This window comes from Equus przewalskii, chromosome 20, assembly GCF_037783145.1.
Source record: "Equus przewalskii isolate Varuska chromosome 20, EquPr2, whole genome shotgun sequence".
Lineage (NCBI taxonomy): Eukaryota > Metazoa > Chordata > Mammalia > Perissodactyla > Equidae > Equus > Equus przewalskii.
Window position 1 is genome coordinate 3115026 of NC_091850.1, and position 27991 is coordinate 3143016.

Below are 27991 nucleotides of genomic sequence, written 5' to 3' on the forward strand. Positions count from 1 at the left end.
TGACCATGCAGACGTGGCCTGGCCAGGATAGTGACTGCCACATGCCCAGCACCAGGCCAGGCCCTTCACACCTGGCAGGGAGGAGGGGACGCACCCCATCAGTGCCCAGGAGGGGGACAAGGTCCAGAGGTCACAGGGGCAGACCTAGTGTCTGACCCTACACAGCAAACCAGGAACAGCGCCCCCTCACCACCCAGCCCCCTGCAGCCTCACACAGGCTCACACAGGGAAGAGCCTCCTGGTGAAGAATTGTGACCTGTCTTGCCTGGAGCTGAAGCACAGGGCCTCTGTGCTTAGGTACCTTCTAGAATCCCTACCACACATGAGAAAGCCCAGGAGGAAGGAAAGCAGGCAAAGCACGATCCTAAAACTAAGGTCGTGGGACCCGTCAGTCTGGAATGGATGTAGCTCTCGGGTTTTCCACAGGAACTCAGGCGACACACGGCACAGCCCAGAAGCTCACACGCTTCCATGGCTTCTGTTAGTGGCAGCGTGGTGTCTTGCTGATCAGAAAGTGTTGCTCGTGGGATAAGGAAGCACTGACGGATGAGGCCCTTTCTATGCACTGCCTTCCCTGTCTTCCTGCTGCTGAGGGCTTGTGGGCCCTAGAGGGCGCCATGAGGCCAGTCTGGCAGCAAGCCAGGCCAGCGCCACCCCCAACACTGACCTCCAATCCCTGGGAAATGTCCCAGGGAAGATAAAGGGGAGGTGGCAAAAGGGTAACAAGACCCCGATGGGGCTGATGGAGGTGCGGACATCCCAGAGGAGACAATGGTGGCAGGAGGCCTACGGCCTTTTGGGGCGGCTCGCCAACCTTGACAGGCATTGGTGTGATGGTTGGTTCAGTGTCCCCCTGGACATGCCAAAGCCCCCCGTGATGCCATGAATACTAATCTGGGTGCACCGTGCAGGTGTTCTGTAGATGTCATGACATCCATGACCAGCTGACTTTAAGTAAAGGAGGAGACCCTCAATGGTCTGGGTGGGCCTCATCCAATCAGCTGAAGGCCTTAAGAGGGAAACTGAGGTTTCCCTGAGGAGGAAGAAGCTTGCTTGCAGATGGTGATGGCGGCTCCTGCCTGCCCCACAAATTTCAAACTCACTAGCCCCACAACCATGTGAGCCAATGCCTTGCAACAAATCTCTTAGTATCTCTGTATCTGCACATGCAGACACAAGTACCTCAGTCTCTCTGGAGCACCCTGGCTGAGACGAAACCCACAGAATTCCTCTTCTGGAAGGGGCCAGCCAGCTGTCAGGTGAAAACTGACTTAGACACACATGGCAACTCTTCAGAAAAATAAAAAAGCCTTGCAATAAAAACTAGGAACAGGATATGGACAGTGTTCTCAAGAAGGGTGAGAGAAAACACACACACACATCTGAAAATTACAGGAAAGATCACTGGAGCATGGTTCTGAGGATCAGTAGGAGTTCCAAGGCATGTTTAGTGGCTGGGGGACACAGGGGTCTTAAGTCCTGGGGAGCAAGGATTATGGACAACTCATCCTTTCTTTCATTCCCCAATTTTTCTGTAAGATGGTCATTTAGAATGAAATACACTTCAGAAAAACTGGAGGTGCTGAGTTTCTATAACCCCCCCAAGTACCATCGTCCTGGGTCCACAGAGGGAGACCAATGCCACACCCCAGGGAGGCCACAGCTCGAGGCCCACTTGGGCTCTGGGGCCAGAGTTCCAAATCAGCGCAGAGATCAGGTCAGAATGGAGTTTGGGGGCCTGGGGCTCAGGTGTGCATTGGCCACGGGAAGGAAGGGATGGACTCTGAGGGGCCACTGGACAGGAGAGCTGCCCTCAGCCCACAGACAGCCTGTTGGTGCGGCCCCAGCCATGGGACGAGCCTGGGGGCATCCAGAGGCAGACCTGCGCTTGGCACAGGACCTGGCCTGACACAGAGGTAGATGGGGCCAAAACACTGTCCCCAGCCTGCTGCTGTGCTTAGCAAGCCATGATAGGCCAGAGAGGACACCAGTTCCACAATTCCAAATATGATTAAGACAAAAAAAACTCACCCCTTGACTTCCCTGAAATCGAATTGATGGTCTCAGCGAAACAGAATCCTAGAAAAAAGCAAAATGGGAAAATGTCAATCAAGATATCTGGAAATCCAAAGACTTACTTCCCAGTTACATAAGGAACAGGATAAGGACAGTGTTCTCAGGAGAGGTGAGAGAAAGCACACACATGTCTGAAAATTACAGGAAAGGTCACTGGAGCAGGGTTTTGAAGGATCAACAGGAGTTCCCTGGATGGCACAGGGCTGGCGCCGGGGGTACCTGAGAGGCAAGAGAAAAGACAGAGGCAATGGGTAGCCCTCACTGTTCTCCCAAAGCCAACATCAGCCCAGGCTATCGTGCCTCAGACACCGCCTCCGAACAGAAGTGGGATGGATGAGCACCATGGGCCAGGAGGCCCCACCACCACCTCAATACCCTGGCAGGACAGAGCCCAGCGCCTGCCCAGAAGCTCCCACGTCACAGCTTCAGAGCAGTTTGTCACTGGGCTTAGGGCAGCAGAATTTCCAAATGTCACAAGAAAAAATATACTAAAAAACTCAAAATACTTTAAGCTTCAGCTATTCAGAGATCAGCCTTCTGGCAGAATTTTAGAAAGAATGTGGATCCAGACGGAGGGTCACACTTCTCTTTCTCACCCATCTTGGGCCCGGAGCGCCCACCTTCTGTGTAGCAGATACCACCTCACGGTGTGGTCTTGGTTTGTCACCACGACCCCCTCCCTCAGTCCCCAAATCCACTTCTGCACCTACTGGCCCCCCCCAGCCTCCTCCTCACAGCAGCTGGGATCCAGGCCCTCCCACCTCCATTGGAGTCCACCACTCAGGCCTCCACTCTGGCCTCACCTGGAGCAAGGGGAGGCTCTCCTGCCTGGCTGCCACATGCCCCTCCCGGGGTGACTGCAATGGCTACTGACGTGCTCCCCACCCAGAATGTCAGGCCCACCACAGCCCTGGGTAGGTGGAGTGGCTCCATCGCATGGGGAGAACCAACCACGGGGCAAGCTGGCCTCTTGGTGCCCGTGGGCCCATCAGGGCTGTGGGTATGTGCGAAAGACACAGCTCAGCCAACTTGGACCATGCAGGCCACACACTAATCTCCCTTTGTTTATCAGGAGCCCCCTTCTGCCAAGAATCTCACAAAACTCTACCATCTGGAACAGACCTGAGAGGTCACACTGAGCACCAGCACTTACGCCCTGGGCTGTGACACCCCAGAAACCACCCACACTTCCAAAGCACAGCACCCCCTACCACCAGGCCAGCAGACAGGTGATGTCCTCCAGCCCCTGGTCCTCCTCCAGGACTGGGAACCAGCCCCTGCAGGCACAAGGGCCATCGTGTTGCTGAGATGGGGACAGGCTCAGGACCAGCTGGCCCATCCCACAGACCACAACCTGAGCAGCATCTGGGCTGCCATTCAGAGAACGTGCAGCGCAGCACCAGTCAGGGACTCGGCCTGGCTGGGCCCTTGGAGACAATGTTTAAGCGGCCTTTACTTGGAATCAGGTTACAGAGACGAGAAAGGAGACCTGCAGGTGGCCAAGGGACAGGCGAGAAGCTGCTCGGCACCATCACTCCTCAGTGAAGTGCAAACTGCATGGGGAGACACCGCACACCTCTCAGAACGGTTAAAATAAGAGAGACTGACAATACCCCAGAACCTCATCCCTCGACGGTGGGAGTGTATCGTTGTGGAAAACAGTCTGGCGGTTTCTTAAAAGGTTAAACACAGAGTTATCAAATGACCCAGCAATTCCACTCCTAGGGATAGACCCAAGAGAAATGAAAACCTGCATCTACACAAGAACTTACACACAAATGTGTAGAGCAGAGTTACTCTTAGCATTCAAAAAGGAGCAACTACCCAAATGCCCATCAACTGGTGGACAGAGAAACAACACAATACTACCGAGAAATAAAAAGAAACAAACTCCTGATGGACACAACATGGACAAACCTCGAAGCTGCTGGCTAAGGGAGAGGAGCCCAAAATGTGACACCACGTGTTATGTGATTCCACTTATGTAAGTTTCCAGAAAAAGCAAAACTCCAGAGCCAGAAAGGAGATCAGTGTGTGCCTGGGGCCGGGGTGGGCGCAGGGAGTGGCTACCGAGCTCTAGAGAACTTCCTGGGTGGAATGTTAACACTCACAGCTGCACACCTAAAATGCTAAGTCCCACGGGCTGGAAACAATCCTGCTGCAAGGTTGTGATCTGCCCTCAGGGTCACAGAAGACCTTTTCTGAAGACCTGGCTTTGAGCAATATCACCTGAACACACACAGGATTCCTGAAAAACCAGGAGAGAGGTTCCTGTCTGTCAACCATGTGTGAGTGACATAAAGTGGGTGGAAGGAACACAGTAGCAGGCACAAGAACACCATAACAAAGGCAATGATAGGTTGCCAAGCACCCCTGCCTGGCATCATTTACAAGGTCTCTATTGACATCACCTGATCATCCACACAAGGAAGGTGGGGTGCTGCCAGCGGAGGGAACAGCAGGTGCAAAGCCGAGAGGAGAGAGCACACAGGGCTTGGCTCTTGTGCCCCCAGGTCTCCCTGCCCAGACCTCCAAGCAGAGGTCAGCCCGGGCTAACTCCAGCATCGTGTGTGTCTGCCATCCACACATGGCAAGGCCTGTATCCTCCAGGGGCTTGGGGACAGGGGCCATGACAATGGTGAGGACGTGAGAGCCCATTTAGGGTAACGAGGGAGAGGAAGTGGGAGGGGTGCACCACTCCAGAAGAAAATCCACACCAGAGCAGCCCCAGTGGCGCCTGACTGACAACAAGCAGCACCCACACACACTGGTGTGCTGGGCTGCCCACCCTCTGGACCACACGCTCCCTGTGGGCCACCTAGTGAAGCATTTAATTGGCTTGGTAACTGCCAAGCACGTTACCTGAAAGATTCTTTCTTGCAATGTCACTCATCCCCCCAGGGCACTGAGAATGAGACTTTATACACTGGACAAGTAGGCCAAGGGGCTAAAAGCCCAGATTTTTCTACATGATGCTGGGAGAGCTGGCCTCAAGTGCATGTCCCCATGCAGCCTGGCTGTCATCATAGAACCAGGCTTCCAGCCACCTGGGTTCTCATGGTGTCTCTCGCCTCCAGCAGAAGGACTACGTCCTTCTTGTCAACAACAGAGCGATTCACTTGTACACACGTGGGTAACTCCCCACAGGCCACCTGTCTACAGCCATTAACAAAAACAGGCACCAAGACAAGAACCGTGTAAGTCCCACCAGCCCCTGTGCAGGTGGTGGGGCAGGGTTCCTGCCTGGTAAGATGTTAGGACAGAGGGAGGAGCAGTCCCCAGTGACCTAACACCCACTTGACGACTCAGGTATATTCTAATGGCACTTGGCCGATGCTGCCTAATAGCCGATGGTCAGTCAAGGTCATAAGCGTGTCTGCTGGCACTGGAGGGTGCACCCTCAGTGGTTAGTGTCTGGTTAGTGTCTGGGTTAGCGTCTGCTGCCTGAGCCGGCTGTGGCTCTCACCCATCAGCTCCTCCATCCCAAGGCTAACAGTCTTGATCCTTCGTGCAGACTTTTCCACATGGGGCACCTGTGGGCAAGGTGCCCACTGGCCAGTGTGATCCCCATCAGGTTTCCAAGGGGAAATAAAGGCTCCGGCCAGGCTGCATCTCCAAGGGCTGCAGGAGTCTCTGATTTTTGGGGTGTCCTGCACACTGTCAAGTGATCATCCTCCCCGTCACAAACTCCCAACTTGAAGGCCCAGCAACATTTTAATGAAACATGATAAAACTAAAATCATTACAAGAAGGTTTAAGAAAAGCGAATTTTCCAAAGAGTTCTAAAATGTAATAAAACTGCTTGTGTATCTCAATATCCACCAACGTGGCTGTCACTACGTGTTGTTTGGCTGGGGAGAGGGCCTACTTGGAATGGGGATCTGAGTCTAGAGCAAAGTAAAGGTTTTATTCGCCTACACAAAAGCTCTCAGGTATTTACTGTGAAGCAGATACACCTTATTTGAAACACTCAAAGCACATCCAGCCCTGTCACCTCTAAGAACCTACTGGAATGAAGCCTGCCACCAGCTCTCACTGGCTCTCGCCCTTACTCCAGTCAGGTTCAGAGCGGGGCAGGCTGAGGGGAACCCTAAATGCCATGGGCCCCTCTGGAAATCCCACCTGCTGAGGCTAGTCATATTGACAGACATGGTCTCAGCACCTGGAGACATGGCCCCCAGCCTCCTCCCTCCACTGTCAAATGAGGGGTGGTGGCCAGGACCACCTGGGCTTCTGCCTGCTCCAACTGGCAAACTATGGTGGACGCCAATGGGGACTCCCACTTGGAGGTCGCTGGGTGTCCACTGGGCACACTCGAGACAAACTCCAGCAAAGGCCTGCACCTGAACCCAGGGGGCGGCCTAGGTGGCCAGTGGTACCAGAAGCGATCACGGGTCTGCTCACACCAGCAGCACCACATGCCATGCAGCACAGGGAGGCCTGCTGGTCTGATGCTGGCTGTTCCTGAAGGCTCCAGGGAAACGGGCAGGGCAGCCTCGAGGCCCAGGCCATCAACTTCCAAACCCCCGTAGGCAGCACACGCTGAAAGGAGAAGATCCAAGATCCCTGAGGAACAGCATGCATGCACTGTTCCCTGACTTAGCAGCTTCCACTGCTGGTGACCCAGTGCCTCTCTGACTGGGCTACCATGGACCAAGGCACATGGCACCTGGGAACACGTCCTGCGGGCCACGAGCTGAGAGTGCGTTTTAGGCTTATTATGGCTAAACTCCACCACAAATCTCAAGTCCTTGAGGGGGTCAAACGACACACCTGAACACAAGCGGGGTGAGGATTCAGCCCCACCTGTCCACCTTCAAGGCCCACGTTACCTCCGCTGGGCGATACAAACAGTTGCAGCCTCCTTTTTTCCAAGCCCTTTGGGGACTTGCAGGCCAACCCCAGATGGACACAGCTGGTCTGCTGCAGCCACCTCTGGCCTTCTGTCCAGGGATTCTGGTGTTCAGGCTGGTGAGTCATGCCCTCTACTCCATTCAGAAGGGCTGGCCTTTCCTCCATCGGGAGGCCACACTGAGCCACCTGAGCCAAGGAAACATTCGCTGTATCAATGGAAGGACAAATGGACAGATATATGTCCATCTCATTGAATCCTTTTGGCCTCTTCATGAGGAAGCATCTAGATTAGGGCTGGATGGACGATCTGGGACTAGACATTCTGTCCACTGGCAACAACTAGGGCACCAGATAAAATGCCAACAAACAGTGGATGTGGGCAGTACCTGCAGGAGATGCCCGAGAGAAAGGGACAGCCAAGGGAGACCCAAACCACCTGACTTGCTGCCTGGAAGAAACTTCCAGACCACAGACCAGACCTGGAGGAGGCTGAGGGGGCTGGGACATGTGGACAGAGGCGCAGAGAGGAAGGGGCAATGCAGAGGGACTGCTGATGCTCATGAAGGGGGTCGCTGAGGCTCAGGGACACTCCCTGGAGTGGGGCCCCAAGCTGGGAGTCACTGGATGTACACGGCCAGCCCAGAGGCATCCTCACTGCACCCCACTCAGTAGCTAGAGCTAAACTAGGCCTTAAGGGGCTGGCCCTGTGGCTGAGTGGTTAAGTTCGCGCGTTCCGCTGCAGGCGGCTCAGTGTTTCGCAGGTTCGAATCCTGGGGGTGGACATGGCACTGCTCATCAGACCACGCTGAGGCAGCATCCCACATGCCACAACTAGAAGGACCCACAACGAAGAATATACAACTATGTACCGGGGGGCTTTGGGGAGAAAAAGGGAAAAAATAAAATCTTTAAAAAAAAAATAAATAAAAAATAAATAAACTAGGCCTTGAGCAAAGGCTTCTCTTGATGCCCATTACTAAAGAATCTCAAAGATGAGCTTCTGCAGGATCAGCTGATCGCCCACTAAGCACTCTGCCTGCCAGCAGCAGAACCGACATGCTTCAAACAGACAGTACGACCCAGCACACAGCCCTGGGAAAGCCACAACACTCAGGATGCCAAAGCCAAACCCTCAGACACTGAAGCTGTGGGAAAATGTGACCCCTGACGCAGGAGAAAAATCAGTCAATGGAAACAGACTCAGGAAGGACAGAGAGAAAGGAATTAGCAGACAAGGACTTCACTTCAGAGCAAATATTACCAATTAAAAAATGCTCAGGGGCTTAAAGGGAAACTTGAACTGGTGAGAAGAGGAATATGAGGTATCAGAAGAGAGCCACGTGCAACTCCTAGAGCTGAGAAATACATTATCTGGAATGAAAAATTCACTGGAAGCGATTAACATTAGACACTGTGAAAGAAAAGGTTAGTGAGCCTGATGATGAAGCAAGAGAAACTATCCAAAATAAATCACACAAAGAAAAAAAGTTTAGGGGCCAGCCCCATGGCCAAGTGGTTAAGTTCACGCACTCTGCTTCTGCGGCCCAGAGTTTCGTTGGTTCGAATCCTGGGCACAGACATGGCACCACTCATCAAGCCATGCTGAGGCAGCATCCTACATGCCACAGCTAGAAGGACCCACAACTAAGAATACACAACTGTGTACCGGGGGGCTTTGGGGAGCAAAAGGAAAAATAAAATCTTTAAAAAAAAATTATGGAAGAAAAAAGTTTACAAGAAAATGAACACAGCCTTGGTGAACTGTAGGACGGTGCCAAGAGGTCCAATATAAGCACAACTCAAATCCAAAGGGTGTGGTATCTGAAGAAGTAACGGCCTTAAATCCCCAAACGTGATGAACACTGTAAATCCACAGATCCAAGAAGCTCCAGCAGGAAAACAAAGAACCACGTCAAGGCACACCATAAGCAAATCAGCGTGGCCACTGATTGACAGGCCACAAACCAAGGAGCAGAGATAAGACTCCTGAGGCCAAATGTCAGAGACAAGTCAAGAGACCACGGAAGAACATCCTTAAAATACTGAGGTGGGGCTGACCCCAGGGCCGAGGAGTTAAGTTTGTGCACTCCTCTTCGGCGGCCCAGGGTTTCCCCAGTTTGGATCCTGGCACAGACCTAGCACAGCTCATCAGGCCATTCTGAGGCAGTGTCCCACAAAGCACAACCAGAAGGACCTACAACTAGAATGTACAACTATGTACTGGGGGGCTTTGGAGAGAAGAAGAGAAAAAAAAGATTGGCAACAGATGTTAGGTCAGGTGCCAATCTTAAAAAAAAAATACTGAGGGAAGAACACTGCCAACCTAGAATTCCATTACCAGTGAAGAGAAGGTGAAATAAAGACTTGTTCAGACAGACAAAGGCAGAGAGAATCTGTTCACAGCACATCTGAACTGCCAAGGAGGTTCTGGAAGTTGAGGAGGGAAGAGTGACATTAGATGGACACTGGATCTGCACAGAGGGTGAAGAGTGCCAGGCGCAGTGAACGCAAGTGTGAATATGAAGACTTTCTCTTCATTGTTAGGCTTCTGTAAAAGATAAGTGAAGGTTTAAAGGACAGACAACAACGATGAAATTCAGGATTCAGATGTGCAGCACTAAACGGGTGGTGAAGAGGCGCAAGGTCTGGGCGGGGAGGATGGATGGATTGTCCTGGGGTCCTGACACCATATGACCTGAGGCCCGAGGTTAATTGGAGAGTCACTGTCTCCTGGCGCCAAGCTGACCCTGACCTCCCTGTGCCATGGTCCTGGGGGCCTGGAGCAGCTGGACTCACACATTTGCCTGCTGTACATGCTGAACCTGTGCCCCTGACCTGGTCGGACCATGTGTCCGCCCCTGCACTTGAGGAGCACTTCCCAAGCCCTGAGGGTCCCAGGCTTGCCTCACAGAGCACGGCACACAGAACAGGACAGCTGGACACAGACAGGACACCACATGGCTGTGACTACACACGAAAGGATCGAGTGAGGGGCACAGTGCATGTGGTGAGGGAGCAGACCTGTGCCAGGGTGGGCGAGGACTGAAGCGGAGATGCTGAGGCAGGTGGCAGGGACAGCAGCCCTGGGTGAGAAGGCATGGTGCAAACAGAGGGCAGTGGTGGTGTGAGAGTGTAGGGGTTCCCCCGGAGCATGGGCCCCCCAGATGGTGAGTGTGCCAACAGCAGTGTCTTCTGAGCGAGCAGCCAGAGCCTGAATCAGAGGGGTATTCAGGGAAGGACCAGCATTGCCCTCCAGATCCAGCCAGCCTGGCCTGGACCCTGGCAGTCCGGACACCCTGGCCGTGCATGGGTTCACCTTGTGAACATGGCCCATCACTGCCTCTGGCTGGATGCTCCGTGCAGGGGCCAACAGCTCTCAGGGTCTGAGATGCACTGCTTGTTAGGGGAGCCCTGCCGCCCCGTTACCTCGTCTACATAGCAGGACAGAAGACAACATTCCAGGGCCAGGAGGGTCTGATGGACTAGCCTGGGCACTGCCCTTTTCTCAGGCACCTCAGCAGCTTTTGGGTCAGCTCCCAGACTGTGATTAGCAAGTCACTGGGTGACACAACTTCCCACAACATCCCCGAGACACAACACTGCCCATCTCCACAGCTGTCACACTTGGTACCTGCGTGGGCTGCACTTCAGGCTGGTAACATTACATGCAATGCCCCTAGTCTCCTCAGACCCGCTGAGGGGTCATGTCATTCCCACTGGAGGCTCAGAGGTCATGCCCTCCCCCAGGGCCGAGCTGCCCAGTGCAGCGCCTCCATAGCAGCAGGCACCAAGGGGGCCCTCAAGGGGCCCGACCCCCACACCGGCCCTGTCAGGCCTCTGAGTGGTAGAAGCCATCTCCCCTTAGTAGCACCCAGGGATGAAACCAGGAGCTCCTCAGGACAAGAGTCACCACTGGTGCCAGGCTTCGGCCGAGAACCCGGGGGTTGAGTGGGGGGCCTGGCGGGGTGGGCAGTGAGGAGGCCTCACCACTACAGGACGGGGCATCTGTGCCCTGCAGTCACTGGGCATCCAGGCAGCTCCCCATCTGGGGGGTATAACACAGAGGAAGAAACCAGCGTAATAAAGATGGTGATGTGTGCAGGAAAAAACGGGAGGGGGCAGGGTGGTGACAGTGAGGGAACGCTGGCCTGAGATCCCTCTCTGCTAAGCCTACACCAGGGCAGGCAAGGAGTAACCTCCGGATGGCCAGAATCCCCTGACCTCTCCCCAGGGAGACAAGCACTTCTTAGTGAAGCAACGGGAAATGGCTTACGAAATCCACCTCCAGGTCGAGCTAGCAGTTTACAGGAAGCAAGTGAAGTGGGTAAGGCATCGAGTTACACTCGCTGTTCTCAACTGGGCAATTCTGCCCCAGGGGACACTGATGATGTCTGGAGACAGTTTTGGTTGTCAAGACTTGCTTGCAGGGGTGCTCCTGGCATCTGGTGGGTGGGACCCAGGGACGGTGCCCAACACACCACAGTGCATGAGTCGGCCCCCACAGACAGGGATCCAGTCCCAGGCATCAGGGGTGCCAAGGCCCAGAAGCCTTGAGCTGATCCGCCACACGATGGGCAACATGGAATGTAGAAAACCCCATGAGAGGAGTGACTCGGCTCCTTCCACAGATGATGGCTTGAAGGGAAGAAGGATGGAGTGCTAGAAATTACCATCACTTGAAATGCATGGCACACGTTGCTCTGTGTGGATCCAACTCACCCTGCTACCACGAAGACCCTGTGAAGACAGCCAAGGGTGCCAGGGGCTGGGCCTCGGGCGCTTGCTTTCAAGGAGCAGCACAGAGGCTGTGTGCAAAAAGACCAGTCCGTCTCTGTTGACAGGCTATACTGCCATCAAAAAAGCCACGGATGAAATGAAAAGATATCCGGGATTATTTTTAAAATGCTCCAGTAAAAACAAAAAGACAAAAAAATGGGTGTCTCGGCAGGGGATGAAGCGCCATAGGGAAGAGTTGAGACTTGAGACAGACAGTCACAGAGGGGGAGGCTGGGTGATGGTTGGCGGACGATCATTATTCCCATCTCTGTCCCATCTGTGAGTGAACATCTCCATGTGAAAGGTTTAGAATAAAAAGTACACACATACAAGACCCCTGCTCTTGGTGCACAGAATGCATAAGGGGTGGAGTCAGCGTGTCATCTGGGGGAGAGGGACGGAGCTAGTGGAGGTCGAAGGAAGAGCAAGGACTGGCCTGATCCGAATACGGCTCCGAGACGCCTGCCACCAGCTGTGTGTGGGAAGGCTGCCCCTCCTGGTCCAGAAGTGTCCACTGGGAGTGGTATCAACTCCACCAGGGCAGTGTGCTTCCTGTGGTCTACAGAGCCCAACACCCTCGTAACCCAGAGGTGCTTGTGGAAAACGACAGAAGGGAAGGTGTCTGTTCCTCGTTGAAGACTCTGTCTGAGTGACTGCAAAGCACACAAGAAGCCCACGATTCTGCAGGGCTGGGACTGAACCTCTCCTGAGAAGCGTGTGGCAGGAAAGGGGGAGCTTAAGTCTCAAGAAAGGTCTAGCTGCTGACATCTTGGCACTGTCTCCCACTTTCGAGTAAAGCACAGACTGGGAAACACCTTTCAGGAATTTTCTCTGAGACTTCCTGGCTGGTTTCAAGGGGGATGCAGAGGCAGTGGAGAGTTTAGACAGTGCCTGCAACCATGAGGGACTGTTCCTGTGAACCAATGACACAGAGGAAGGCCTGGGACAAGTCCCCAGTGGGCTGATCCAGTGGGCGTGGCCAGCTCAGGGCCACGTTGGGAAACCCAGGCAGACACTCTGAGGTTCTACGCTTACTTGACGAGGTCATGGCAGAGCAGGGCGCAGGGGGGCCAGCACAGGGGCCCATAGCAGCTCCTCCCCTTGGTCAGGAGGATGGCAACACATGCATCATTACTGGATAGACAGATAAAAGCAAGAAAAAGGATTCCAAGTGGCCACGAGCCAGGTGTAAATCAGGACCCACAAAATGGCCAGCACAGCAAATGTCTCTATCTAAATTCATGGAAGAGCACAGAAAGCTTAGGCAAAGTTTTTAAGAAACATTGAGGATTACAAAAACATGCAAATCACCTGAAACTGCGGCCCTGACACCCTCCCCTGTGTTGTCTGGTCTTCTCAGATCAGCAAATAAACACAGCCAGTGTGCTGCACAGGCCACCTTCCTTTCTGCCGGAATCCTCACGTTCCCACCTGTACTCCCATCCTCCCCTCACGCCCGGACAACTCCAATCTGTTTTCTGTCCCTATGGCTGTGCCTTTTCCAGAAGCTCATAAAAATGGAAGCATACTGTATTAGTTTCCTGTGGCTATCGTAACAAATGACCACAAACCTGGTGGCTTAAAACAAGAGAAACTTCTTCTCTCTCAGTCTCCGAGGCCAGAAGTCTGAAATCAGTATTCCTGGGCTGAAGTCAAGGCGTGGTTGGCAGGGCCGTGACCCTCAGGGGCTCTAGGCCAGGATCCTTCCTTGCCTCTTCCACTTCTCCAGGCTCCAGGCATGCCCTGCCTTGGGGACACATGGCTCCTATCTCCACCCCTGTGGTTACACCACCTTCTCGTCTTCTGTCTGTGTCAACTCTCTCTCCGCCTCTCTCTTATAAGGTCGCTTATGATTACTTTTAGGGCCTACCAGGGTAAACCTCATCTGAAGATCCTTAATTTAACCCCCTTTACAAAGTCCTTTTTTTCCACATAAGGTCACATTCACAGCTTGCAGGGGTTAATATTTGGATGTCTATTGGGGGCCCTTCTCAGCAAACCACACACTTGGCATAATGCCTCTGAGAGTTATCCAGGTTGCTGTCACCACAGCTCATTCCTGTTCACTGCTGAGTGTCAGCCCGCTGTGTTATCCCACAGTTTGTCCACCCATCTGCCAACTGAGGACACTGGGGTCATTCCCAGTTTGGGGGACTAATGAATCAAGCTGCTACAGACATTCACATACAGGTTTTTGTGCAGATGTGAGCTTTCGTTTCACTTGGTGAATACCCAGGAGCACAACCACAGTGTCCCACGGTAAGAGTGTTTAACTTCGTGAGAAACCGCCAAGCCGGCCTCCAGAGCGGCGTGCCCTTCTGCGCTCCCACAGACGGAGGAGGGTTCCAGCTGCTCCCCGTCCACACCAGAGCCAGTGCCGTCAGGTTTTTTATTTTCGCCGTTCTCATGGGTGTGATCTCATGGGTGTGAGGCGGTATCTCATTGTGGTTTCAATTTGCATTTCTCTAACGACTAATGATGTGGAGAATCTTTTCATGAACTAATTTGTCATTCTTTTATCTTCTTTGGTGAAGCTGTACAAATCTCTAGCGCGTTTTTAAAAACTGGGTCATTTTCTCATTATCGCAGTTTGAGAGTTCTTTATATAATGTGGATACAAGAGCTTTACCAAATGAGTTTTGCCAAGATTCTCTCCCAGTCCATGGTTTGTCTTTTCATTCTCTTAGCGGTGTCCTTCAAAAAAGCAAAAGTTCTTAATTCTGATGAAGAGGCATTTATCAATTTTTTCTTTTATGGGGCTTGCTCTTTGGTGCCATGGCTATACCCTTTTTTAAAATAGTTCTACTTTAAGAAAGTCTTCTAAATCCTTAGCAATTTCCCTCACCTCTCCCCAAAAAGGAGCTCCAGGGAACCGCCAAGTCCAGCCCCGTCCCCGCCGTCCCCATAGAAGGATCTCTCTCAGGTTCCCACACCTGCACGTTCCCTGGATCCAACCACCCAGATGGTGTGCGGTACGCAGACATCATCTGATTTCAGACTCATGACCCCCGTGGGGTGGGGCAGGTGGTGTCCTCTTCCCCACTGACACCTGCCCCCCCCCCAAGCTGCAGCACACCATGCTCTGTGGCCCACACACCAAGGCAACCTACAAGTTGGGCCTGAGACCTCTCCCCTGCAGGGTCCCATGTCCCTCGTGTGTCAGCCAACACTCACAACCACCCCAGGTGCCCAAAGTGGTGACTCTACAGATAGGGCGCCAAGCAAGGCAGAGCACAGGGGACGTCGGTGCACAGGGAGTGCAAAAGGATCCACAGGAGCGTGCTCCTCTCAGATGTGGGTGGGCAGCATCTGAGGTGTAACTGGAGGGGGCTGGATGGACTTGCTGGGCACAGGCTCTCCAAAGAAAGTGCAGCCAAACCGAACATGATGAGAGCCAGCCTCCATCACAAAACCCACTCCCAACTTCAACTACTCAGGTATCAGGGCTCCTGATGTTACAACTGAGGAAAATGAGGTGCAGAGAGGGAAGAGGGTAGCTGGCGGTCATGGGGCAGGGCTGGGGTTCCCACACAGTTTGTACAAGGTCACCATCCCAATTGATCTTACCCCAGTTTCATAATTTATCCACTCTTTGTGAAACACACATGACCCAGTGGTAATGGGATGAAATAAACATTTGCTAAACAATTCTTCAGGTTAAAGTGCTTCTAATCCATTCCACGGAGCCCTGTTCCATCAACAGAGAATGTTCCCCTCAAGCGCTGCGCACAGCTTCCAGCAGCACATCACAGACCTGCTTCCCAGGGAGTGTGGCTGTCAGGAGCCACCAGCCCCTGCCACCTCTCTGAGCTGTGTGACCCATGCCTGCACCAGGGCCTCTTTTCAACACCTTTGTCTCATTATTATTTCATCTTTCCCATCTGCCTTTCCTCAAATAGAAAAAATAAGAAGCTGCTCTGCGTCAGTACCTGCTGCACGCCCCCAGCCTGCAGCACTGAGCTCAGCCTGCAGCGGGGCCAGGCCCACACACTGGACTCAGCCCCCGGCCCCACATGTTACCACTCCCCCACAGGGCCAGAGCAAGCCTATGCATAGCACCCCACCCACCCAGCCATGTCTGGCAGTTTGCAGCCCAGGCCCCTCCGTTCTGGCAGGAGCCAACCTCAGTGAGCCCTTGAGGAAGCCAATGGAAACACGCGGGAAATGCAGATAAACGGCCAAGAAAGCACAGGGGCACTTTGGACCAACCCTCTTCCCACATGGCCTCACCAAGAGCCTGAGTGTTGAGAGGGCTTGTTTTGCTTTTCCTTTTCATTGTTCACTAAAACTCACCAACAACAGGCACTGAAATGGGTGTCAAACTTCACTCTGCCTCAACTTGTCCTCTGCCCTTGGCCTGGGGACAACAAGACAGCAGTGACAAGGATCACTCTTACAGAGGAGGAAGCTGTGGGCCTGACCTAGGTTGCCAGGTCCTCCGGGGCACAGCCTGGGGTGCTGGCTGCCTGGATGCTCCACATTTTGGCACTGGGCTCAGCTCACATTTCTCCCATCTCATCATCTGCCTCCTGCAAAGCGCCACAAACCCATCCCAGGAGTCGGGGATACAAATCACAAAAAGCCATGGCTGAGAACTCAGCCTTCTCTTCCCTTCAGGGCGTGAGCCACCCCCCACCCCCGGCCAGCTGTGGCCTCCAGCCAACGCCCACCGCCCACACAGGGCTGCTATCTCCTGCATCACCTTCTCACACATGCAGCACCACCTGCAACCTGGGAGCTGTCAGATCAAGGACCCACTTCTCCCAGCCTGAGCACTCCCTCAGGCACATGCTCCGAATCCATGTGCCTCTCTACCCCGAGAGCGTGACAGGCTCCATCGTCAGCTCCAGGCCATGCTCAACAGCCTCCAGGACTTCCAACGCTGCCCTAGAGTAAACCCTAACTGCTCAGGGACACGGAGACCCCAGAGCACAGACACGCCACTTGCCGGCCAGGCCCTTGGGAAGGGAGACAGCCTCTGTGCAGAGGTGGCTCTTGTGCAGCCGGACAGAGAAAGCCATCTCCACCAAAGGGCCAGTTCAGAGATGCAGCCTTGGACCACAGCGTGACATCCACCTGGGATACCCCTCCCGAGAGCTCCAGAGACATCCTGGAAGTTTGGGAAAATGTCTGGATAAGCCAACCTCCCCAAGGAGCTGGGTCACCCTCTCTTGTTCTGGCAGCTCTGATATTTTGAGGAAGAAAATTCTGAAAGTCTCAAAAAGGCATCAAAATCGGGAGAAAAGATTGCCTGGGGCTTGGGTCCTGCCCACATGGCAGCTCTAGGTCCCTCAGTCTTTGGCAATGTGCTCTTGCTGACGCTGGAGGATAGGCACTGACTGGGCCCAGGGCTCAGCTGGCCTGCCCTTGAATGTGTGGAGGCGAGAGGAGAACAGAGCAAATGGGACAGATGTGTGTGAGGTGAGCATGCTGGGCAGCAAGGTCTCAGTAAGCCAATCAGCTGTGTTCCACCCACTGTCTTCCTTCTCCTACAGGAGCAGGTGGGCACTGTGCAGGGAGCTGGGCTTGGGGGCCGCTTGTGGGTTGAGGGTCAGGCTCGGAGCAGCTGGCAGGCTCAGATATGGGCCCCTAATTACTAGCTGCAGGTTTCAGGAAAGCCCTTACCCACACTGGGTCTGACACAGAGCAGGCTGCATGAGATCAGCACATTTTAAACTCTTTTTTGAGAAACAGAACCTGAGCTGGTCGAGGCTGGGCTGCACTGGACCCGCAGGGAGGCCCTGGGACCACACACCACTGTGCATCCCATAGAGCATCTCCATGATGAGGACCTGTGCAGCTGCAGGTCGCTCAGGTTTCATCACTAATAGAGCCAAGAACAGAGTGGTCCCTTCAGATCCTTGCTTGGCCTCCAAAAGGCCCAGGTGTCAGTCTTTAGGAACAACAGGATCCTCTATCACCTGGACAAACAGAATGGACCTTCCCGGAAATGGACCTTCCTGGACTTGCAGACTCTGGATGCTCAGGAGCCACAGGAGCCTAGGGTGGCAGGCCTGGCTGCCTATCCAGCTGTAATCCCACCTGCCGGCTTCAGACCTACCCTTCAAGAGACCTGTCTGCTGACACCACCCGGTGGCGAGCAGGCCCCTCTGAGCACTGATGGGCTGCCTGGAGAGAGGCAGCTGGGTGGGTATCCTCAACCTCCCTCACCCACCTTGGAGCTCTGAGAAATGTGCCCAAGGGCTCCCAGCAGGTGAGCAGCGAGAAAGGTTCGTCCCAGGTCACCTCTCTACACACGTTGGCTGCCACCTGGCTCCTGTCACACAAAAAGATCAGTCCTGTTCTTGGGTTAGGTCATGCGTAGATGTCCGCCAAGATCCACCACCTGACTGCTCCCCAGAAAGATGATCGTCCCTCAAACAGCCCAAAGAGAAACGTCACCAAACTGGGCTCTTCCCATTGAGCAGGTGGGGCAGCGATGCTGGCCTCTCTCAGAGCAGGAGCAGCATGCATTCTGCCAGCTGCTCGGCGCCCACTGGTCCTCAAGAGCCAGACCATGGGGACCTCCTGTGGACAAGGCCACATGTTTCCAGGACCAGCTTCAGGTGAATGAAGAAACTGAGGTTCATGGAAGCCAGGCACCTTGCTCAAGGCCACTAGCTCGGTGGCAGAACACACACCTGAATCCAGGAAAATCCCCAGACAAGGTGGGGCAGGCCCTCTGCTGCTTTGGGATGTATTTTTTCTCCTGACTGACTTTCCCTTCACATCAACTGGGCTCACACTGCTTCAGACACTCCTGTCACCCTCCTCAAGGTTGACCCAGGAGTCAACCAGCGTCCTCAGCTGGAGCTGCACAGGGAACTCCCTTTTCTGCAGGTCTGCTTTCGTTAATCAGTCTGCTGGAGGAGAGGCTTGTCCTGAAAGCACAAATGAGCCAGAAGTCTGACACCGTCAGCCACCTTTTTACAGAATGTTTTATCACCCATCTAAACACAAAAGCACCTGAACTTGCCTCAAAGTGATAAAATAAGCATCGTGCATCTGCCTAAAAGCTGATACACCCCAGAAACCAGGAGGCTGCTGGAGTTCTGCTGAGCAAACTGGATCCAGGTAAGAAGAGAGTGCAGATGTAAGCAAGGAGGAGTCTTCCAAGGAGTTCCAGCACAATTCTAGGAGTTTCAGAAGACTGTTTCTCAAATTCTGTAATGTCAAACAATGTCCCTGCCATGGAGAGATTTGGGGAGAGGAGCACAGGCCTGGGCAGACCTCCATTTGCTCCCGTCCCCGTCACACCAGCTGTGGCTCCCTCCTGCCATACTCCATCCAGTGCAGACCTTCTCGCCCACCCACCAACATCAAGGCCTGCACCCTTTCGGCCAGCACCATCAGCTCCTCCCAGCCTCCTTGCAGGGGGTCTCAATCTTGTACAACCATCCATCAGATCGCACCCTGCAGCCCAGGGGGCCCACACTAGCCCCCTTTACAGTACTCAAACCCAGCACTTGTGTGACCCTGTACCACTGTCCAGGGTATTCTTCCTGAGACGCATCAATCGGATCCTCAACCGAGGCCTAAGAAAGCCTTCCTGCCAGGTGTGCTCACTCGGACCCCTGATCTCTTCCCACCTGAAGGTGAATCCTAGGAGGAGGAAGTACATCTTATCACTTCAAGGCCGACAGCCTGCTGCCAGGTCACCCGAGTCAGCGCTCAGATGCTGCCTGAGTGGAGCCAAGCCAGCCCTGACCACACCATGCAGCAGACGAGGCGCCGCTTCCGAGAGCAGGGAATAAGCACCCCTGCCCGGCTCTCTCCCAGACACGATCTGGCAGTAATCCCAAACTCAGAGACAAGCTACAATAGCATGAAGGACACTCAATTACCTTGAAACCCCACATGACCTGCTGTTAAGTTTTCCCCACCTGCCCATAAGCATATGGATTCTCTCCCCCCACACACAAACGCACACCATTATATACAGATTTAGGGGCACACACTTGCTTCCCTGAACCATATGAGAGCAAGCGGCATACGTCACCTTACTTCACCCTTAAACGCTCAGCAGGTGTCCAAGGAGTAAAGGTCGTCTCTTCCGTAATCACACGGCAGTTGCCAGCTTCACTATATTCATTATTGACAGGACACCTTGCACCACTGTCCACCTTCCATGTTGCCACCTGGCTTGGTGGTGTCCTTGCATCGCTCTCCCTCCCACGTGGAGAACGGCACACAGCACAGTCTGGTCTTGTCAGCCATCTTTTATCTGCAAGTTTCTCTGCTGTTTGTTGACATTTAGGGCATTGACATTTTCAGATAACACAGGACCCCCCCCTCTTTCTTTACCAGAGCATGCCGCATTTTGAATCTGTCTAGTACGACCCATGATGCACTTCACTCTGTGTTCCAGCACTGTGCCTCGAGGTGACCATGGCCCCCTGTGGCACCCCACCCCGAGGCACTTGGGGTCTGTCTGCCCCCATGGGGCTGTTACTATGATCACCTAGGCAGGGCCACCCTGTAAAAAAGTCTGCCTTCTCCCCAAGCAGCTCAAAGCAGATGCCTATTCCCCACCTGCAGCCTAGTTTCAGCTCTGCCGTTCACAGCTTCACGCTGGTGGCTGTAAAATGCAGGTCCTGTCTCTCCCAGCCTCAGCATCCCACCATAAGCGGGAGTCCTCCCTTCTCATTCATTTACTTACAGGAGTTCCCCCTTATCCAAAGGGGATAAGACCCCTGGTGGATGTCTGAAGCCATGACAGTACCAAACCCTATGCATATTATGTTTTTTCCTATACATATAGACTCTGATAAAGTTTAATTTATAAATTAGACACAGTTAGAGAGTAACAACAATAACTAATAATAAAATAGAACAATTAGAACAGTACAGTGTAATGACAGCTGTGTAAACGTGGGCTCTCCCATAACACCCTGCTGTGCTGCATGCCCCCCTCCTCCCTGCGGCGATGTGAGCTGATGCAATGCCCACGGGATGAGATGAAGTGGGGGGAATGATGTAGGCACTGTGACGCAGTGCTAGGCTACTGCTGACCTTCTGATGATATGTCAGAAGGAGGATCATCTACTTCCAGACCCCAGTTGACCACAGGTGACTGAAACCGCGGAAAGTGAAGCTGCAGGTGAGGAGGGGCCGCTGTACTTGCTTGCCATTGGCAGCGTGCGGGTAAATCTTACGTGTCAACTTGGCTAGGCCATGGAAGCCAGGTGTTTGGTCAAATGCAAGTCCAGATGTTGCAGTAAAGGAATTTTTTAGATGAGATTAACATTTAGATCAGCAGACTTTAAATAAAGCAGATTACCCTCCATAATGTAGATGGGCCTCATCCAATCAGTTGAAGGCCTTAAGAGAAAAAAGACCAAGGTTCCCTGAAGGGAGAAGGAATTCTGCCTCCAGACTGTCAGTGGACCAGAGATACAACATCAGCTCTTCCCTGGGTCTCCAGCCTGCCAGTCTGCTCTGCAGACTTCTGACTTGCCAGCCCCCAGGATGGCATGAACCAGCTCCTTAAAATAAGTCTCTCCCCAGCACTGGTTCTGTTTCTCTGGAAAATCCTAATACACATGGACTCACGGACTGCCTTTTGCAAAAGTCGCAAATGCATTACAGTCCTTAATTATCTTGATACTCAGATTGTACCAGGCTGGCCCTGGGGCCCTTGGTGCTGCCTCCTGACCCACCCCCACCCTCGCCTGAGCCCTCACTGACATCCTGGCACCACAAGAGGCTCCAGGCTCCATCTGGCCTGCTCCAGTCATAGCCATGGGTCACCCACCTCTCTGAGGAGCCCCAGTTGGAGACTGAGACCCAGAAGCTTCCTCTTCCATGAAAGCAGCTTATAGAGGACCTCACCTGGGATAACTCCTGAAGGCCCTGAGGAAGTCCACAGGACACGGTTTGAACTTGGGGTATCCTTGAATTTGATTGGGAAGGAAAAAACAAACCTGTTTCCACTAACTGAACTTACTATTTCCTTCAGTTACAAATGCAGGAAACAAACTACCGCTATACGAGCAGCATCAGCTCAGATACACTTAAGCGCATCGAATGCTATTGTGCCAATGTCTTCAAATGCCATTTTTGCTCACTGCTACTTAGAAATTACAGCAATTAGATCTGCTGCTACATCTCATCATTTAACACATTTACGTAGTAAATTTGTTACTAGGTCACACATTCCTTTTCAATGCTTCACTTACTCTCTGGTGCATTTCCTTGGTAATTCTACGTATGCAGGCATCTAAGAAGGATCTATGCCCAGAAAGGGCCAAGGCCCCCAGCCATGACTCACTGATTTACCAGGAGCCACCTCACATTGGGCTTGGCCCCTGATGGCCCAATTGGGAAAGTGCTTATAAAGTGACTGGAGTCAAAAAAAAAAAAAGTAGCCCTAATTAATCCATTATTTCTGAACCAATATTTACTCCTGGCATCAGAAAGTTGGGGAGAGGACTCACCAGATAAGCCACATAAAGGGCTAGCTCAGGCATGGAAGGTCAGCATCCCGACTCCCACAAGAGTGCTGCTAGGGACTGACGCCCCTGGTGCCTCCAGGTGCCCACTTGGGCAGGGTGGTCTCCACAAAGCAGGGAATGCATAGCGAAGCTCCAGAGACTTTGGTTCCAATTACTTACAATGTCATTATTATATCATGAATACAGGTGCAGGCGGATGCCACAAGACATCTCATCACTGAGAGAAAACCTAGACACAGACGCCCTCTGTCCCCGGGCCCGTCGGGATCACCCCCTCCCTCCCCCCACCTGGCCCCTACCCAGGCTCTCTCTTGAGCCTTCCTTTCTCATTCCAGGCGCCTCCCCCAACCACTGCATGTTCCAGGCTGGCACATGCCGTGCTCCCTGGAGTGGCCGTCCCTTCTGCCCCATCACCCCATACCCCCAGCAGGGGGTGCCTATGCACTGGTCTCAGCTCAGCCTCCATCGGCCAGGCTGAGATGACACCGGGAAAGACTGGGACAAGGACATGCCCCCTCTCCTCTCATGATTCCTCCTAAGACCCCCTCCCACCCTCAAAATGAAAAGCAGCTCTGAGTACCTCACAGTGCAGGCCAGGCCACAAACTGACCTCGCCAGGCTGCTGCTCCTCATCCCCTGTGGTATCTGAAGCTGACAGGGACAAGCAGAGGCAAGTGCAGGCTGCCTGCTGCCTTCATCTCCCACATGGAGACCAGAGTACAAGGCGGGGGGGCGGGGGGGTGGATTGAACCAATTAAGACAAGCAATTTCTACAAACCCAGGGATTTGTCTGAGAAAGTAAAAAGTAAAGAAGCAGAAGAGAGCCAGAGGCAGCTCAGAGACCAGGGTGATGAGAAGAGGCCGTTGTCACCAGAGCTGCCCATGAGGCCACATTGGGAAGCTCTGTCCACTACCTTCTGGAAAAGAGTTTCCATACTGCAGCTCCATGGAGCTCGCCCTTGGCTCCAGGCAGGATAATGATGCCTTTGTCCCCTCCAAGCCTCAGGCTGCTGACCAGAGCAGAGAGGGCCGGGATCCCCCAAATGCAGGGCTTGGGGCTTCATCTTGAGTGAAAATGAAGACAGTTAAATGGGAGCAAGACATCCCACTCTAGAGGATGGAACAACACAAACATGGCATATTTTTCCATCTCTAACCCACCCCAGCGACCCAACGGACAGGGCAGGCTGGACAGCCATGGGTAGGGGCCCACTGGCCACCTGGTCCCTGGGAAATGCCCTCCTTCACCCTACAGCCTGGGAAAGGCCTGTTGGGTCACTGACCACTTTTCACAGCTCTTTGTCTGCTCTGGTCCCAGCACACGGATGCCCTCCAGTGGGGAAAATCCCAGAGATTGCCAACAAGTGACCTGTCCTACAAGGGCACAGTACAGTGATTTCACAGCCTCCTGTCCCAAGCAGGTAGTGAAAACCAAAAATCAATACCAGAAATCCACCCCAGGGCAGGTGGGTCCATAAAGACCAAAGGCCTCCCTGAAAACCACTCAGGTCTTTCTACCTTACTGCGGCCTGGTCCCTCCTCTCTGTCGCCTGGTACTAGAGGCCAGAAAGGAAAGTTTCTGACTCCCCATCTCTGCCCAGTGCAACTCCCTCCCACACCCCACGCCAATTACAGCACTCATTTGCCAGCATTCTGGGTGCCAGACCAGGTCACTGCATCGCCAGACACCTTCCGTGCTTTCAGAGCTGGATCAGCCCTACCCACGCCCGAGCTGGAATCTTTGCCCTCCTCTACTTTCTGAGCCAGCAGTACCAGGATGGATCCACCCAGTACCTTTAGTCAGGTGCGAGCTCAGAAGCACGTACCTGGGACTTGGAAAAGACGGTAGCAGAAGAACTATGGCAAGCCGGAAAGACCCAGGTGGCAGGCAGTGACCCGGCAGCCAACAGGACAGATGTGGCCCTACCCACTTGGGGGCCTTGGCAGGGTTTCAGAATGGACAATAGACAGAGTGACATGAGGGCACCCCCGGGGGAGCACTGAGATGAGACCAGAAGGACAGGAGGTCCACAGACCTCAGGGGAGACCAGGCCTGGGAACAGGGATCAGGGGGAGAAGGCCTCCAGAGGGGAGGGTCTTGGTCCCAAGCGCATGTCAGTCAGTGTCCTGGGCCACTGCAGGGCAGAACAGGAGCCAGTAGGGAGCAGCTGAGGGAGGAGGAAGGCGGGAGAACACCAAACAGAGAGGCTGGCCTCGCGGTTGCTGAGACAGAGCATGCAGACTGACAGGCAGTGATTGGGCTGCCTGTAGTGGCTGCCCTACTGGGCAGAGAGACAAGGGCCCTAGCCCTGGATTGAGGCAGCAGAAGCCAGGCCCCCTGCATAGCCACTTCAAGGAAGTCTGCACTGGGATAGGAAGCAGGCAGGCTGACCCTGCATGCCTCAGTTTCCCCTACACTGACTACATGCTCCACTTGGTCTTCCACAACTTCCTGGGGAGGTATGACCACTCCCTCCTTACAGAAGGGGAAACTGAGTCTCAGCTATGCCTGCACCCCATGACAAGGGAGAAGGGACTTAACCTAGCCTCACTGGGTCCCCACGCAGGCACCTTTTGGCACCACAAAGCCCAACTTCAGAATGTGCTGGCCATGAGCTGTGAGGACCGTGCTCAAGCATGTGACATAAGACGTGTGTGAAGGAAGGAGAGCTCCACTGAGCCCCCGGGGACAGGCAAGCCCCTGCCTCATCCCGAAACCACCCTGAAAGCGCTGACTCTGCAACAACACTGGCGGAGACTTGGAATGAGGCAGGAGCCTCCTGGAGCATTTTGTAATCTGGGTGCACAATGAAGCCAGAGCAACCGCCACACTCAGGAACCAGCAGTGTGTCCCAGGGGGTGCCCTGGGAGAGTGCAACCACTCAGCCACTCGTTGGGCCAGATCAGACAAGAAGGGGTCACGTGCCAAGCCTGGAGCATTTCCTCTATTTTTTGTGGGTGACAGAGCCCATCTTCCTAGGCTTGAGAATAAATAAAACCAGGTCAGATGCAAGAAACAATTTCTTAAAATGTTACTAGAAAGGCATAGTCGTTGAGGAGGGACAGTGAGGCCAGCCCAGTGATAGAAGGTGGTCCCTGCCAAGGCCTGGACTGCAGCAGGCAGCATAGTGGCCTCTTGCCATGGCTGTGACACCAAGGCTTCCAAGTGAGCGAGCATCACTTCAGCAACACAAAACGCCTAGAAGGAAAGATCAAGTCTCCCACGTTCCTGCTTATCAACCCTGGGCTATAACCATTTTATTTCGGACCTGAAATGAGATTTCAGGAGCAGCTTATGATCTGTGCCATCACAGAAGTAGACCCTGGCAGGACTCCAGGTGGCGGCCACCGCAGCCAGAGGAGAGCCAGGAGGTCCGTCTATGTAGGAAAGGAAAATACAACTGCCTTGTTGGGACTGGACATCGTGTGTATCAGCAATGAGACCACACGGTACAATCCCAGCTCCTCCTACACTTCTAGGCTAGGGACCCAGAATCAACCAGGATAAGGGGCCTGGTTAATTCTGGGGCCCTTTAAGGCCCTCCCTCACAGCCCTCGATTGGTTCAGCCTCACAACACCATCACCCTGCCCCAGGCAGGCGAGCAGGAGTCACACAACTAAGGGCCTGGGTTAAGAACAGATGTGTGCAGAAACGACAAAGCAAAAGGTGCTAAACTCCCATGGTCTAGGGCCCTCCTCCACACCATCCCAGGCCACTCAAGCCCAGCAGTGAGCTAAGCAAAAGGTGGGGGGAAGTGCTGGGCTTGCTTGAAAGCTGGGACAGTGCCCAAAGGTGACCTGGCCTCTCCTCACAGGAGATCAGAGCAGCACACCTGCTGGGCTTCCACAACAATCACCCAGCCCTAGGAGCAACCGGGAACCACGGGCTTAAGAACAGGAATGCGATGCTGGGGCCGCCCACAGCTGCTGGGAACTGAAAGCAAAACTTCTGTCTCAGGGCCCAGGAGCTGAGATCAGAAGATTCGCTTCCGCTTCAGATCTGCCATTTAAAAGCTGCGTGACCTAAGTAAGATACTGGGCCTCCGTGGCTTGGTCACATGGGACTGGTGGGCTCGCTCACTGGCTGCTGAAACAACACATGGAACAGCACAAACCAGCTCTGCCACACACATGACCTCCAGCTCCTGCCTCTAAGCTCCTGAATGCTGAAAAATAAAGCACTGCAACATTCTTTAAATAAAAACCCTGACACAAGCATGGGAGCCAGGCCTCCGGAGTCAGGGAGACCACCCTAACCAGCCATGTGGCCGTGGGTGATGAGGGACTTCAAGCCATGCTGGTCAGTTTTCTCATCTGTAAAATGGCCACCACCCAGTTCCTGTCTCTCAGGGGCTGAGGTCAGAACCTAGCGACGGAGTATCCCCAACTCCACAGGTCATAGAAGGGGTCACCGTGGCCGTGCAACCTCCCTGCATCTACTCTCCCATCAGTGCATCAGACAGGCCGCAGGAGACAAGGGCTGGGAGAAAGTACGCTCAGAGGCTCTGAGTACACGAGGAGCCCTACCAAGGATGGCTGGTGATGGTACAGGCCCTGATAAAAGGGAGCACCCGATCCCCAAATCGAGGGAACAACTAGAACCACAGAACCTTTCCCAAAACTATGGCAACGACCTCAAACAACGTTCAGCAAAGTGCTAACAAGCCAACAATAATAATGATAAGTGCTTATTTAAGCAAGACGTGACTATTAGCCATGCTTGTGTCCCCACATCTGCCATGTGTGTGGTGGGTATCACCATAAGGATGACGGCATGTTCAACATTTGACTGCACACCGCCAGACAGCACCAAGCACTCACCATGCAGATGTCCGTCTGTCAGAGATTCCTTCAACAGCTGCCCCATCGACATCTGCACTCCTACACACTGAATCCAGTTTCCTCCAAGCAGGAACTGTTGGCAGCTTCCTCCTCGAGGAACTGACTCTGACAAAGGTAGAAATGGAAAGTGCCCTTGTAGCATGGAGGGACGGAGGGACAGAGGAGGGACCAAGGACTTCCTGAGGAAGCAGCTGTGTGTCAGGGCCGACAGACGGCTCGTCCTCGTCCCTGCAGAGGTCAGCATGGCACAGGTGCCAGACTGCTTGGTGAGCCCTCATTCTGCCCAGGGCCAGGCAGCACCTCACTTGGCCCAGTGGGGCGGCCCTAACAGACCACCCCTGCTTCCCAAGGTCAGCAGCCACGGGCTCAAATGCGATACGCATGTGAACCAACTTTGGGAAACTTTGGGAGCCATACAGCAGTTAGTATTTTCCCATGTGCAAGTGTGGCTTTAGTTTTTTCACTAATGTGTTGCTGACATAAACTGAAGCAAATCCAAGACCCTGGAAAATAGCCTGAAAATACGGTCTGAGTGTTTCAAAGTCACTGGCCAGCTGAGTCCACAGTCACACTCAAGAAATGACAAGTGGCTGCTGGATGCCAACTTTACACATTTAATTCCCCAGAGCAGAGCCTATGACTAAGCCGCACTCATGGGAGACAGGATCCATAGGGACCGCCAGGACAACTTCCAGCCAACAACTTGGGCCAAAACTCACAGCGGGAGATGCAACCACGTCCCATCAGGAGCATGGTGGATCCCACCTCAGAGAAGGAACAAGCATGTTGATACGCCATCCCTACCCGTGCAGCCAGGAGATAGCACTCTGGTGGCACCCGACAAGAGAGCCACTGAGGTCAACCCGTGCTGGAGGGAACCCCATTAAAAGACAAACCAACCAACAGGGAATGTAAATGAATATGGCACAAACTGAAAAGACAGTGTAAGTGGCTAAAACATATGAGACGCCACCAGGAAAACACATGA

General features: G+C 53.6%; 1 protein-coding gene across 1 annotated transcript in view; it reads right to left on the reverse strand.

Annotated features, from left to right (window-relative positions):
* ELL (elongation factor for RNA polymerase II) overlaps positions 1–27991 on the reverse strand; it is a 72203-nt gene that overhangs the window by 25566 nt on the left and 18646 nt on the right. Inside the window, exon 2 of the mRNA XM_070586618.1 lies at positions 2032–2079. Coding sequence (XP_070442719.1) covers positions 2032–2079 — 48 coding nt within the window. The remainder of the gene's footprint in view (positions 1–2031; positions 2080–27991) is intronic.